Genomic DNA, 15,150 nt, shown 5'->3' on the forward strand with positions numbered 1-15,150 from the left:
CCAGCTACTTGGGAGGCTGAGTCAGGAGACTTGCTTGAATCTGCAAGGCAGAGGTTGCAATGAGCTGAGATTGTGCCAGTGCACTCTAGCTAGGGTGACAGAACGAGACTCCTTCTCAAAAAAAGAAAAGAAAAACTTGAAGGTGACCTAAGGTCAGGGTTGGAGAAGAAAATAAAATGTGGATGCTGTCAATTAATTCTGGTTATAGCTATCTACTAGTCTTTATACACTAATATAAATAACCAAAGCTTACTTAGCTTTTGCTGTTTACTAATGTATTTACATGTATTAACTCATTTTATCTTCACAGTAACACTATGAAGTAGGCAGTACTACCAACATCTCATTTTATAGATGAGGAAACTGAGGTACAGATTTCCTAAAGTCACTCAGCCAGGAAGTAGTGGAGCTAATAATGTTCAGCCCAAATGTTGGGGTCCCTTTTTGTCTGCTCAAAATCACTATGCTTTGTGAAATTAATGCAAAGACTATCAAAGGAAATGCAGGCTGATCTGGAGGCACTATTTGAAGATAGTCAGTGACCCAGCTTCCAGTACCCTGTTGTTTATGTGTTTTGGAGCTCTGTGTGAATGCCTTTTCTCCTTTTTACAGACCTGGCTGGATTCCGCCAAAGAAATAAAAAAGCAGGTTCGTGGTAAGTGGATATAGCTCTTTTTATAGTTCTTTCTTTCTTTTAGTAGGTCAGAGGATTTCCAACCATTTCTGGCTGTGAGTCAGTCACTTTAGAATCCTGACTACTGCAGATTGCTTTGAAATCGAGATAAAGCCTTCTCCTGGAAGGAGGAGATTCCATAATAGAAAAATATAGCAGAGGTGGATACTATTGAGATGTAGGTCAGATTTTGTTGATTTTTTTTTACAACTGGGCAAAGTTGGGGAAGATAGGAAGAGTTGAGAGTAACAGAAGGTGGAAAAGAACAAAGATTAGAAAAGAAAAAGGATATGGGAGTCAGTTCTCAAAATGGTAATTGTCTTCTAGGAGTTTGCTGCCGTGTCCTATTCCTTTTAAATTGTTCTGAACTATTGCATTAAAATTTTATGTTTTCCTCTTTATGGTTGTTTTCATCCCTTTTAACAGTCCTCTTCTAAACTGTAGTATAAAGGACTGTGGAAGAAAAAAAGAATGGAAGGACAAGAATTGCTTGCCACTGACCCTTCTGACATAATTGGCTTTGCTCCTACCTCTAACTCTAATGTATAGTCCCGCTTTACACCCTGATCCGACTGGTGTCCTGGGATAAATATTTCTGGATTGAAAAAAGTATAGATTAGTGTTTTGCAGTCCCAGGCCCAATGGCTAATTAAAACTGCCTGTCCTTTTAGTTTAGTTTTGAAGAAACTTCCAGGAAGTGCAATAGTTGTTATTTATCATGATTAGTAAGTTTTAACACTCACCAGAAAACAAACTTTGCTTTTCGTTTGTTTCTTAGAAGAAAACACTTTTGTTATGGTGAAATGTTTTTCTTTAGACCCTGTTTGTAATTGTTTAGTTTTCTTAAGTGAAGAAACAAACACTCTTTTGGACTGATAACTCTATGTTTGCTTTCCACCTATAAAAAGCTTGTTTTGGCCGGGCGCGGTGGCTCAAGCCTGTAATCCCAGCACTTTGGGAGGCCGAGATGGGTGGATCACGAGGTCAGGAGATCGAGACCATCCTGGCTAACACGGTGAAACCCCGTCTCTACTAAAAAAAAAAATACAAAAAAGTAGCCAGGCGAGGTGGCGGGCGCCTGTAGTCCCAGCTGCTTGGGAGGCTGAGGCAGGAGAATGGTGTGAACCCAGGAGGCGGAGCTTGCAGTGAGCTGAGATCCGGCCACTGCACTCCAGAGAGCGAGACTCCGTCTCAAAAAAAAAAAAAAAGCTTGTTTTAAAATGCAAGTCAGAGCAAACAAATATTTAGAATATTTGAGACACCACAAGAAAAATGTAACTCCTTGCTCCTTTCAATGAAAATACTTTTAATATGAAATATTAGGAACATATGATTATACAAGAAGATTCTTTAGGAGAAAAAGTTAACAGAGTTTATGATGAGTAAAAAAGAATATCTAGTGGATTATCTTCCTGGGTATTTAAAAAAAATCTTGCTAAGAAAAGGAACCTTAATATTTTTCAGTTAAAAAAATTATACCATCCTGGCCAACATGGTGAAACCCTGTCTCTACTAAAAATACAAAAATTAGCTGGATGTAGTGGCACATGGGAGGCTGAGGCAGGAGAATTGCTTGAACCAGGGAGTCGGAGGCTGCAGTGAGCCGAGATCGTGCCACTGCACTCCAGCCTGGAGACTCCATCTCAAAAAAAAAAAAAAAAATTACGGAATAATAAAAACACTTTGTTCAACATGGGGGAAAAAAAACCCAAAAAACAATAACAAAAAAAACCATGTTCCTTACAAAAACTTTAATAGAGAATCAAATTGTAAACATTTTTTTAAGACAAAGGGAAGAATGACATTTATTGCAAAGGTGGAAGTTTAAGTTTTTTTTGTTTGTTTTGTTTTTGTTTTTTGTTTGTTTTGAGACGGAGTTTTGTTCTTGTTGCCCAGGCTGGAGTACAGTGGTGTGATTTCGGCTCACTGCAACCTCCATCTCCCAGGTTCAAACGATTCTCCTGCCTCAGCCTCCCAAGTAGCTAGGATTACAGGCATGTGGCACCATGCCCGGCTAATTTTGTATTATTTTTAGTAGAGACAGGGTTTCGCCATGTTGGCCAGGATGGTTTGGAACCCCTGACCTCAGGTGATCCACCCCCCTTGGCCTCCCAAAGTGTTGGGATTACAGGCGTGAGCCACCATGCCCAGCCCTTAAGTTTTTTTTTTTTTAATCACGCAGGTAATATATACCCATTGTAAGAAATTTAAACATTATAGGAAATTATCATGAAGAATGTAAGAGTCCTCTAAATCCTGTCCTCTGGATACAATCACTGTTAAACTGATACAATCTGCAATATTTTTTTCTAGGCACATAAAAATTTTACATTTTAAAAACACAAGTATATGACCGGTCGCGGTAGCTCACGCCTGTAATCCCAGCACTTTGGGGGGCCAAGGCAGGCGGATCACCTGAGGTCAGGAGTTCAAGAGTAGCCTGGCCAACATGGTGAAACCCTATCTCTACTTAAAATGCAAAAATTAGCTGAGTGTGGTGGCAGGCACCTGTAATTCCAGCTACTCGGGAGGCTCAGGCAGCAGAATGGCATGAACCTGGGACACGGAGCTTGCAGTGAACCAAGATCATGCCACTGCACTCCAGCCTGGGCGACCAAGCGAATCTGTCTCAAAAAAAAGAAAAAAAAATTGTTATAGATATTCAACAATAAAATTTTTTCCGTATTTCAAAAAATACAGAAAATAGAAGAATGACATTTATCTATTGCAGAATTAACATTTTTTATTAAAAATAGAACAGTACAGGTAAGATTTGTCTGTTTTCTTCTCAGTCCCATCTCCTTCTCTCCCTATCCATAGAAATCTATTGTTATGAATTTGAGGTGATACCTTTCAATCCATTTTATATATATATTTTTTCATATATCCATACTTACATACCTGTAGTATCGCTTTGTCTGTTTTTTTTTAAATCTCCCTCAGACCCAGCCTTACCCGTTTGGACCTTTTTCTGAGGTTTGTCAATCTCTTCTTCCTCCTAGCTTAATTTTTAGCTTTGATTATTCTCTTGGTTCTGGATAAGAAAGATCACCCTTCCTGGATGGGCGTGGTGGCTCATGCCTGTAATCCCAGCACTTTGGGAGGCCAAGGAGGGTGGATCACGAGGTCAGGAGTTTGAGACCAGCCTGGCCAACATAGTGAAACCCCATCTCTACTAAAAATCCAAAAAATTAACCGGGCGTGGTGGCACATGCCTGTAATCCTAGCTACTCAGGAGGCTGAGCCAGGAGAATCACTTGAACCCAGGAGGCGGAGGTTGCAGTAAGCCAAGATGATGCCATTGCACTCCAGCCCGAGAGACAGTGCAAGACTCCATCTCTAAAAAAAAAAGAAAGAAAGATCACTCTTCCTTTTTGGAATAGTACAGAGCAAAAGCAAGAAATCTGTATACCTTCTATATATATTGTAAGTTACTGATACATAATTTCTACAAATTATGTCTTAAAATATAACCCATGTCTTTTCCTTCCTTCTCTTCTTTCCCTGCAGAGGTCACTACTGTCCAGAATTTTGTGTTAATGATTCCTTTGAATTTTTCGAAATGCTTTTTATTATCTATGAATGTATACCTAAAAATATAATGTTTTGTTTTATCTTTTTGAACATTGTGTAAATTGAATTATGTAACAGGTAATCATGTGCATTTTCCTTTTCTTACTCAAAGTAATTTTTGTAATTCCTCCCTGTTGAAAAAGAAAATTTGCTGGGCACAGTGGCTCACGCCTGTAATCCCAGCACTTTGGGAGGCCAAGGCAGGCAGATCACCTGAGGTCGGGAGTTTGAGACCAGCCTGACCAATATGGTGAAACCGCGTCTCTACTAAAAATACAAAATTAGCCAGGTGTGGTGGCATGTGCCTGTAATCCCAGCTACTGGGGCGGCTGAGGGAGGAGAACTGCTTGAACCTGAGAGGTGGAGGTTGCAGTGAGCCGAGATCACACCATTGCACTCCAGCCTGGGCAACAAGAGCAAGACTCCATTTCAAAAAAAAAAAAAAAAGAAAAGAAAAGAAAAGAAAAAGAAAATTTAACAAGCAAAAATTTTTTTTTTTTTTTGAGACAAACTCTGGCTCTGTTGCCCCAGCTGGAATGCAGTGGCTTGATCATGGCTCACTGCAACCTCTACCTCCCAGGCTCAAACCATCCTCCCACCTCAGCCTCTTGAGTAGTTGGGAATACAGGCACGTGCCACCAGGCCTAGCTTTTTTTTTTTTTTTTGTAGATACTGGGTTTCACCATGTTGCCCAGGCTGGTCTCCAACTCATGAGCTCAAGCGATCCACCTGCCTCAGCCTCCCAAAATGCTGGGATTACAAGCGTGAGCCACTGCACCTAGCCAGTAATTCTTAATTTTTACTGTGAATGATATGAGTGACATCCTTATTTCTTCTTTTGCATTCCATTTCATGTTTTGAATGCTGACCTTTTTCCCCACTAAACTGATTTCACAACAGATCATGATCCACAGTGTAAAAAATACTGATTTAGGAAATGTGCTTGGAAGAAACAATTGCTAGATTATGGGTTATGTTTATTTTCATCTTTACAATAAGATATTGCCAAATTGCTCTCTTTTTTTTTTTTTTTTTTTTTTTTTTTTTTGAGACGGAGTCTCGGTCTGTCGCCCGGGCTGGAGTGCAGTGGCCAGATCTCAGCTCACTGCAAGCTCCACCTCCCGGGTTCACGCCATTCTCCTGCCTCAGCCTCCCGAGTAGCTGGGACTACAGGCGCCTGCCACCTCGCCCGGCTAGTTTTTTTGTATTTTTTAGTAGAGACGGGGTTTCACAGTGTTAGCCAGGATGGTCTCGATCTCCTGACCTCGTGATCCGCCCGTCTCGGCCTCCCAAAGTGCTGGGATTACAGGCTTGAGCCACCGCGCCCGGCCAAATTGCTCTCTTTTAAATTGTTTGTGACAGTTTATACATCCCCACCAATATTATGTAGGAGTTCTTGGTTTCCTGTGTCCTTAGAAGGCAGCAATTTTTTTTTTTTTTTTGAGACAGAGCCTTACTCTGATGCCAGTCTGGAGTACAGTGGCATGATCTCGGCTCACTGCAAACTCCGCCTCCCAGGTTCAAGTGATTCTCCTGCCTCAGCCTCTTGAATAGCTGGGACTACAGTCATGCGCCACCATGCCCAGCTAATTTTTGTATTTTTTAGTAGAGACCGGGTTTTCACCATGTTGGCCAGGATGGTCTTGATCTCTTGACCTCATGATCCACCCTCCTCGGCCTCCCAAAATGCTGGGATTACAGGCATGAGCCACCGTGCCCAGCCAGCAGTTTTTTTCAGTTATTAATTTTAAAACATTTTTTGACATAATTTCAGACTTTCAAAAATGTTGAAAGAATGGTATAGAGCTCGTGGGGCCAGGTGTGGTGGCTCATGCCTGTAATCCCAGCATTTTGGGAGGCCGAGGCAGGCAGATCGCCTGAGGTCAGGAGTTCGAGACCGGCCTGACCAACATGGAGATACCCCGTCTCTACTAAAAATACAAAATTAGCTGGGCATGGTGGCACATGCCTATAATCCCAGCTCCTCAGGAGGCTGAGACAGAAGAATCTCTTGAACCGGAGAGACGGAGGTTGTGGTGAGCCAAGATTACGCCACTGCACTCCAGCCTGGGCAACAAGAGCGAAAGTCTGTCTCAAAAAAAAGAAAAAGAAAAAGAGAAATGTTTGAATACTTTGAAGTACTTCCAACAATTAGAAACTTAGGTATAAACATAAAATTATTTTGTGTTTATTTTTATAGGTGTCCCTTGGAATTTTACATTTAACGTAAAGTTTTATCCACCTGACCCAGCACAGTTAACAGAAGACATAACAAGGTAAATAAGTAATGGTTACACATGTAATTTTTCATATAGTAATGTATATGATGAGATAGTAATTCTTACCACCATAAGCTCTGCTAATTCCCTATTCAGAATGGAAGAAAAATAATGATATTAAGCAGCGTAAGATTGAAAGTTTCTGGTCACTTCAAGGCAGACATGCAAATAAGTGAACCTAAAAGCCTTAAGTATCTGTGACCTGTATCACAAATATCAGCAAATTGGCAGGGGAACTGGCCTTGCTTATCATGGATATGCCAAGCTGTGGGCAGGGCTCCTACCAGCACCCTCCAAAGGGCAAGACACAAATATCATGGTAAAATGGCTCTACTCTTTTTTTTTGTTTATTTTTTGGGGTCTCTTTTCATACTCCTTTCCTACCATGTTCCTTCTTTTTGTTGTTGTTTTTTGTTTTTTGAGATGGAGTCTCACTCTTCTCTCCCAGTCTGGAGTGCAATGGCGCGATTCTGGCTCACTGCAACCTCAGTCTCCTGGGTTTGAGTGATTCTTTTACCTCAGCCTGCTGAGTAGCTGGGATTACAGACATGCGCCACCACGCCCTGCTAATTTTTTTTTTTTTTTTGTATTTTTAGTAGAGGCGGGTTCTCACCATGTTGGCCAGGCTGGTCTCAAACTCCTAACCTCAGGTGATCCGCCCACCTCGGCCTCCCAAAGTGCTGGTATTACAGGCTTGAGCCACCACACCCTTCTTATAGGTATCAAAAAAACTGAAAGTCTAAGTGTTATTATTTCTTCCTATCTCCCTTTTAAAATGTTTGATGAAGTACTTGATGCCCCGAACTAAATCTTCCTTGGAGCCCACCTAATTTATGAAATCTTGTACTCTTTAAAAACAGCCTACTGATGTCTTAAGAAAATGGCTTTTATTGGATTCTATAAAAATACTAACTAAAAAAGAAAAAAGAAAATCAATATATTATAAAGTACTACTGTGCATATTTATATTCATGACATCTTGCGTAGGGTCTTATCCGTAGTAGATGCTTGGCAAATGTCTGTTAAATTAAACTGTTGGTTGTTGAGTAACTGCTTTCTATTTCTGATTTTGCTGCCAACTGTCTGATTCCAGGCAGATTTAGTCTTTAGGCCTAGATAGTTTCTATACTCTCAAATAAGAGAATAGACTAACCTCTTTAAAAATCTGATTATTAAGTTCTATACAAAGTCAATACCATTTTTTTCTTATTATTTGTCATCTAGTCATCCTCAGTACATTCTTGAAGTTGAGATGCCAGATCTCTGCCTTAAAAAATTCCTTTGGTTATTTATTTTTCACAGTAATATTTGTCTTTTGGAGTTGCTACTTAATCATCTTTCTTCATCTAGGCTTATGTATAAAATAAAACACATTTCTAAAAATCTTTCCTAATTATTTACATTTTAGAGGAGTTTAAAATTTTTGTGCCTTGTTTGGCATTGTTCGGACATTTAAAAAAATATGTGTGTTGTGACTAATTAGAGCAAAATGTTATTTACTATCTTAGAAGCAAAGATATGATTCTAATTAATTTAGGAATTGTCAATTTAATAATACTTTCCTGTTTGGTAAAACAGTCTGAATTGGTCAACTCAGTCAATTAGAACACGTGGTAAGGAAGTCAGGGCCATAGGTGGCGAACGTTACACTGACGGAGAGAAAAGTGTCTGAACGTGGTAAGGCAGTCGGTTTGTTGGACTGAACTGTTTTAACTGCAAACTGCAGTTCCCAGCAGTGTAGCACACAGATGGAATTAGTCTTACAAGGTGGCTAATAGTATGTAGAAGGCTGCATGTGACTTAACTCATCTTGGAGAGAAGATACACCAGAATGTTTATATCCTAGTGAAAATATGTCAGTAATGTCATCTTTATATATGAAGGACTATATCTGCACACTTGGCATAGCAATGTGACAGAAAAGAAAGGGTCTGGTTTTCGAGCCAGTCTTTATTACTACCTGACACCGAGCACGCTAAGCTTCTGAGCTACTTCCTCATCTACAATCTGGCAGTGATACCCACCTCACAAGTTTTGTGTGTGTGTGTGTGTGTGAAGATTAGGTGAGATAATTTATGTATCTGTGGTACTTAGTATACTTAAAAAAAAAAATTAGTTTCATTACTTCCTTTAGACTTCCCCAGCTTTTCCTCTTTCTAAACATGTGTCCAATATAGTTACAGTATTTTTTTAAGTTTTAATATGGAAAAATTTCAAACATACAGAGAGAGAAAAATAATAGTGCAGTGAACTACCATATACCTACTACCTAGATCAAACAATTATTAATATTATCTCATATTTACTTAATCGCTTTTTCTTCTCTCCTTATTTTTTCTCTCTCTCCCTTTCTCTTTCTCCCCTTTTCTCCTTTTTCTCTCTCTATATTTTGTTGTTATTGCTGACATAACATTTTTTCTCTTTTGCTATAGATATTATTTATGTCTTCAGCTTCGGCAGGACATAGTTGCAGGACGGCTGCCCTGTTCCTTTGCAACCTTAGCATTATTAGGTTCTTACACCATCCAGTCTGAACTAGGAGACTATGACCCAGAACTCCATGGCGTGGATTATGTCAGTGATTTTAAACTGGCTCCAAATCAGACCAAGGAACTTGAAGAGAAGGTCATGGAACTGCATAAGTCATACAGGTGAGGATGTCTACAGGGTTTGTTCGGTGTTTGTTTTGGCAATGAGTTTAAATACTTAACATGGTATTGGTTCAGTGTTTGCCTAAGAGGGAGCATGGTGCCACGGGAAGAGTCAGTGTGAACTCAGTTTCCTCCACTGTTTGACTTTGGACAGGTTACTTAACCTCTCTTAATCTAAACTTTCTCATCAGATTAATGGTCATTGCATTGTAGGATGAAAACTAAATGAAGTAATATATGTAAAGCACTTAGCACAGTGGCTGGCTCAGTGCTTAGCAAATGGCAGCTATTATTATTTTTGTTTCCTTATCTTTTATTTTTTATCAGATTTAAAGCTCATTATGCTGCATTAGGTACCTTGAGTTCCTTAGACCAGGGGTTTTTAATTTGAGATCTTTATACACGGATAGATTTCAGAGGGCCCATGAAACTCTTGGAAGTATTTTTAAAAGTCTTTATTCACCGACTGTACTGCTTTTATACATGAAAATGATTGGCAAAGGCCGGGCGCGGTGGCTCAAGCCTGTAATCCCAGCACTTTGGGAGGCCGAGACGGGTGGATCACGAGGTCAGGAGTTTGAGACCATCCTGGCTAACACGGTGAAACCCCGTCTCTACTAAAAACTACAAAAAGCTAGCCGGGCGAGGTGGCTGGCGCCTGTAGTCCCAGCTACTCGGGAGGCTGAGGCAGGAGAATGGCGTAAACCCGGGAGGCGGAGCTTGCGGTGAGCTGAGATCCGGCCATTGCACTCCAGCCCGGGCGACAGAGCAAGACTCCGTCTCAAAAAAAAAAAAAAAAAAGAAAAAAGAAAATGATTGGCAATGTTGGGCGTTATCAAGTGATCAAGAGCAGGAGTTTACAGTCAGTCTGAGCTGAGTTGAAATCTTGACCTTGGTTCCAACCTTGTGAGCTTAGGTCTTTCAATTATAACTTCTCTGAGCCTCAGGTTTCTTATATTTCTGATGGAGATTATCACCTCAGAGAAAATAGGGGGACTGCTAGGTTTAGAAAAGGTACTGTGGGCTGGACGTGATGACTCACACCTGAAATCCTAGCACTTTAGGAGGCTGAAGCAGGAGGATCACTTGAACCCAAGTGTTTGAGACTAGCTGGGCAACATAGCAAGACCTCATCTCTGCAAATAATTTAAAAATTAGCCAGGCATAATGGTGCACACCTGTGGCAAGTAGCTGAGCTGGAAGGCTAGCCTGGGAGGTCAAGGCTGCAGTGAGCTGAGATCACACCATTGAAAGGTAATGTGTGTAAAATACTGAATACAATGTCACAATGTCTTTCACATGGTAAAAAATTCAGTAAATATTAGCTAAAATTAAAGTGCCAGAATAATTTGTGTTTCTTCCTACCCATACATTCATTGTTACTTGAGTGATTTGCTATAGCTTAGTTCTATAAACTGCCTTAGCATATTAATGTGACAGTCTGACCTTGGCCTTGAGTTAGTACCCTGAGTTATGTTAGCATGAGTTAGATTACAAAGCTTGAAAGGATCACACTGCTCAAAGAGAAATCCAAAGAGTGGTGTTGGTAGGCTTGCCATGGTAGTAAAAAATATTCTTTCTAGCCTTTGAGCCATTTTGTTCTCCTAAATAGGATTGCATGGATTGGGATGCTTCAAATGAGAGAGTTGTAACTTAAGGTGTCCCAATTCTAGGTGTGTTATTGCCCCTGTAGGTTCAGGTTCCTCAGTCATGAGGACCATACTAAGGACTTTAAAGCCTACAACCCACATAGCAGGAGTCTTATAAGAGTTACCCATCTCTCTTGGGGTCACACTATTTCCAAAGAGAACTGCACGTTTGCTTTTTAAGTTTGGACTTATTCCAGTACCAATGTCTATAATCACTAAATACACCACTTTCAACTTGTTGATGATTATAACTTAAGCATGTTACATTGTCTTTGAATACATTTTTATTGCTTTTATTTTTCATTTCTATTTTTATTTTTGAGACGGAATCTCAGTCTGTTGGCAAGCCTGGAGTGTAGTGGCGCAATCTTGGCTCACTGCAACCTCCACCTCCCGGGTTCAAGCAGTTCTCTGCCTCAGCCTCCGAGTAGCTGGGATTACAGGTGGCCACCATCACTCCTGGCTAATTTTTTGTATTTTTAGTAGAGATGGGGTTTCACCATCTTGGCCAGGCGGGTCTTGAACTCCTGACCTCGTGATCCACCTGCCTCTGCCTCCCAAAGTGCTAGGATTACAGCACTTTTATTTATATTCTGGTTATGATTCTCAACATTTATATATATAAAGATATATGGATATATAAAAAATATATGCATATATACATATATATACAAGCAAGTACTGGAAAGAAAATAATTAGAATGTCAATACTGTAGGGAAATATTTTTATTATCTAATAATTTAAAAATATTTTTTATTAATTATAATATAACTTTGGGCATCAGCAAAATAGTAAAAGAAAATATTTACTGCTGCCATAGAGCTGAACCTCAGAAAATGATGTCAGATTATGGTTGATACTTGAAATCTGTCTCTGATTTTTTTTTTTTAAAGAGAGATGGAGTCTCACTCTCGCCTAGAGTGGAGTGCAGTGGTGTGATCATAGCTCACTGCAGCTTCAGTCTCCTAGGCTCAGGTGATCATCTCACCTCAGCCTTCTGAGTAGCTAGGACTATAGGTGTGTGCTAACATGTCCAGCTAATTTTTAAATTTTTTTGTAGAGCTGGTAGTCTCACTATGTGGTCCAGGCTGGTCTCAAACTCCTGGCCTCAAGACTTCCAAGGTGCTAGGACTACAGACATGCGCCTCTGCACCCGGCCTAATGAGTCTTTTAATGGTTATCTGATCATAATAGAATCTCAGATTTGAGAGGACTTATAGTCTCTCATCTAATGCTTGATTCTTCTTTATAGGATTGTTACATAATCATCATCATAAGTAGCCAGTTATTGTGCATCTATTCTTACGTGCCAGATACTGTGATAAGCACTTTATGTACAGCATCACGTTTAATCTTTATAACCACCCTTTGAGTTAGGACAACGGTTCTCAAAGGGTGGTCTATGAACCCTGGAGATCTTCAAGATTCTTTCAAGGGGTCCATGAGGTCAAAATTATTTTTGTAATAATGCTAAGATGTTATTTGCCTTCCTCACTGTGTTGAAGTGGGTGGGGCACAAATCAAGGCAGTTGCGGCAAACTATACTAATAGTCATTATATTGTTCTCCAGCATGCACTTGCAGTTAAAAAGAAAGCCAGCTTACCTTAGAATTTTCCTAATGAAGCAGCAAAAAGTATGAATTTTATTAAGTCTTGAATACATTTCTATTTAATATTCTGTGTGATTAGATAGGAAGTACACACAAAGCATTTCTGCTGCATACTGAAGCACGACAGTTGTCTCAAGGAAAAGCACTTGTGCAATTGAGTTGTGAGCTGAATTGGCCATCTTTTTTTTCTTTTTTTGAGATGGAGTCTCACTCTGTAGCCTAGGCTGGAGTGCAGTGGCAGGATCTCGGCTCACTGCAAGCTCTGCCTTCCGGGTTCACGCCATTCTCCTGCCTCAGCCTCCCACGTAGCTGGGACTACAAGCACCCGCCACCACGCCCGGCTAATTTTTTGTATGTTTAGTAGAGATGGGGTTTCACCGTGTTAGCCAGGATGGTCTTGATCTCCTGACCTTGTGATCCGCCTGCCTCGGCCTCCCAAAGTGCTGGGATTACAGGCGTGAGCCGCCGCTCCCGGCACCCATCTTTTCTGTGAAACACCATGTTTTCTTGAAAAAATGACAAACTATGATTATTCGGACTTGGTTATTTGACATACATTTTCTCAAAAATGAAATGAGCTACTACTTTTAGGAAAGCAACTGACAGTATTTGTTGCTTATGACAAAATTGAAGCATTCTGGTAAAAATTACAATTTTGGAAAACTTTTATATATCCCCATGATCTTGACAGCTTTTAAAGACTTTTCTGCTAAGGTTGGTGGTAATTTTAATGAATGTGATTTTTTTATACACATATTGTATCAAGGTTTGGAAGATTTTCCTAACTTGGTGAACAAGTATTTTTCAGATTAGAAATGCACAATGTTAGATCATGCACAGGTAAAAGATTCAAAATGCAAGATAGACCAATGGATTTTAATGTAACAGTACAAAAAGTTCATTGATAAATTTCTACATTTCACATTGAAAATTATCTTTAAGATGGGAGGCCGAGACGGGTGGATCACGAGGTCAGGAGATCGAGACCATCCTGGCTAATACGGTGAAACCCTGTCTCTACTTAAAAATACAAAAAACTAGCCGGGCGACGAGGCGGGCGCCTGTAGTCCCAGCTACTCGGGAGGCTGAGGCAGGAGAATGGCGAAAACCCGGGAGGCGGAGCTTGCAGTGAGCTGAGATCCGGCCACTGCACTCCAGCCTGGGTGGCAGAGCAAGACTCCGTCTCAAAAAAAAAAAAAAAAAAAAAAAAAAAAAAAGAAAATTATCTTTAAGAAACTGCCATTGATAAATTTTAATATAATACCAGAAAAGAATATTTTAGACCAGGCCTAGTGGCTCATGCCTGTAATCCCAGCACTTTGGGAGGCCGAGGCAGGCGGATCACAAGGTCTGGAGTTCGAGACCAGCCTGGCCAATATGGCGAAACCCCGTCTTTACTGAAAATACAAAAATTAGCTGGGCATGGTGGCGAGCACCTGTAATCCCAGCTACTTGGGAGGCTGAGGCAGGGGAATCACTTTAACCTGGGAGGCGATGGTTGCAGTGAGCTGAGATCGTGCCATTGCACTCTAGCCTGGGTGACAAGAGCAAGACTCCGTCTCAAAGAAAAAAAAGAATATTTTAAATTCATAGTCACCCCTTTTCCAACTACATGTCTATGTGAGATCAGATTTCTTCACATACTGCCAAATCAATATATTGCAACAGATTGAATGCAGAAGCAATTGGGAGAATTCAGCTGTCTTCTATGCCAGACATTGAAGATATTTGTAAATATGTAAAGCAAAGTTACTTTTTCATTACTTTTTCAGAAAATATTGGTATTTTTCAGAAATTATGTTATTTATGTTAAAAAATAATGGGATTACTGTTATTTTATTTTATTTTGAGATGGGGTTTCACTCTTTTCGCCCAGGCTGGAGTGCAATGGTGTGATCTCGACTCACTGCAATCTCCGCCTCCTGGGTTCAAATGATTCTCGTGCCTCAGCCTCCCGAGTAGCTGGGATTACAAGTGCCTGCCACCACGCTTGGCTAATTTTTGTATTTTTAGCAGAGACAGGGTTTCACCATGTTGGCCAGGCTGGTCCTCAACTCCTGACCTCAGGTGATCTGCCTTGCCTTGGCCTGCCAAAGTGCTGGTATTACAGAGGTGAGCCACCGTGCTTGGCTGGATAACTGTTACTTTTTAGAAATTTAGTAAGCATTTTAAATTTTCCTTAGTTAAAACAATTTTAATATAGTGAATACTAATAGCTATAAGCCACATAAAGAAAAGCTCTTGGCCAGGTGCAGTGGCTCATGTCTGTAATCCCAGCACTTTGGAAGGCCAAGGCGGCCAGATCACCTGAGGTCAGGAGTTCAAGACCGGCCTGACCAATATGGAGAAACCCCGTCTCTACTAAAAATACAAAATCAGCTGGGCATGGTGGCACATGCCTATAATCCCAGCTACTCAGGAGGCTGAGGCAGAAGTATCACTTGAACCCGGGAGGCGGAGGTTGCGGTGAGCCGAGATCGCGCCGTTGCACTCCAGCCTCGGCAACAAAAGCGAAACTCCACCTCAAAAAAAAAGAAAGAAAAGCTCTTGGCCGGGCGCGGTGGCTCAAGCCTGTAATCCCAGCACTTTGGGAGGCCTGAGACGGGCGGATCACGAGGTCAGGAGATCGAGACCATCCTGGCTAACACGGTGAAACCCCATCTCTACTAAAAAAAAATACAAAAACTAGCCGGGCGAGGTGGCGGGCGCCTGTA

At 40.7% G+C, this 15,150-nt stretch overlaps 1 protein-coding gene across 16 annotated transcripts in view; it reads left to right on the plus strand.

Annotated features, from left to right (window-relative positions):
* Nucleotides 1-15,150, plus strand: part of EPB41 (erythrocyte membrane protein band 4.1) — a 231,912-nt gene that overhangs the window by 119,259 nt on the left and 97,503 nt on the right. For all 16 annotated transcript variants that reach the window (XM_010380323.2, XM_030913695.1, XM_010380317.2 and 13 more), the window contains 3 exons: nt 613-655; nt 6,447-6,522; nt 8,958-9,176. In XM_010380323.2, coding sequence (XP_010378625.1) covers nt 613-655; nt 6,447-6,522; nt 8,958-9,176 — 338 coding nt within the window. The remainder of the gene's footprint in view (nt 1-612; nt 656-6,446; nt 6,523-8,957; nt 9,177-15,150) is intronic.

The sequence above is a fragment of the Rhinopithecus roxellana genome, chromosome 12 (genome assembly GCF_007565055.1).
Source record: "Rhinopithecus roxellana isolate Shanxi Qingling chromosome 12, ASM756505v1, whole genome shotgun sequence".
NCBI lineage: Eukaryota > Metazoa > Chordata > Mammalia > Primates > Cercopithecidae > Rhinopithecus > Rhinopithecus roxellana.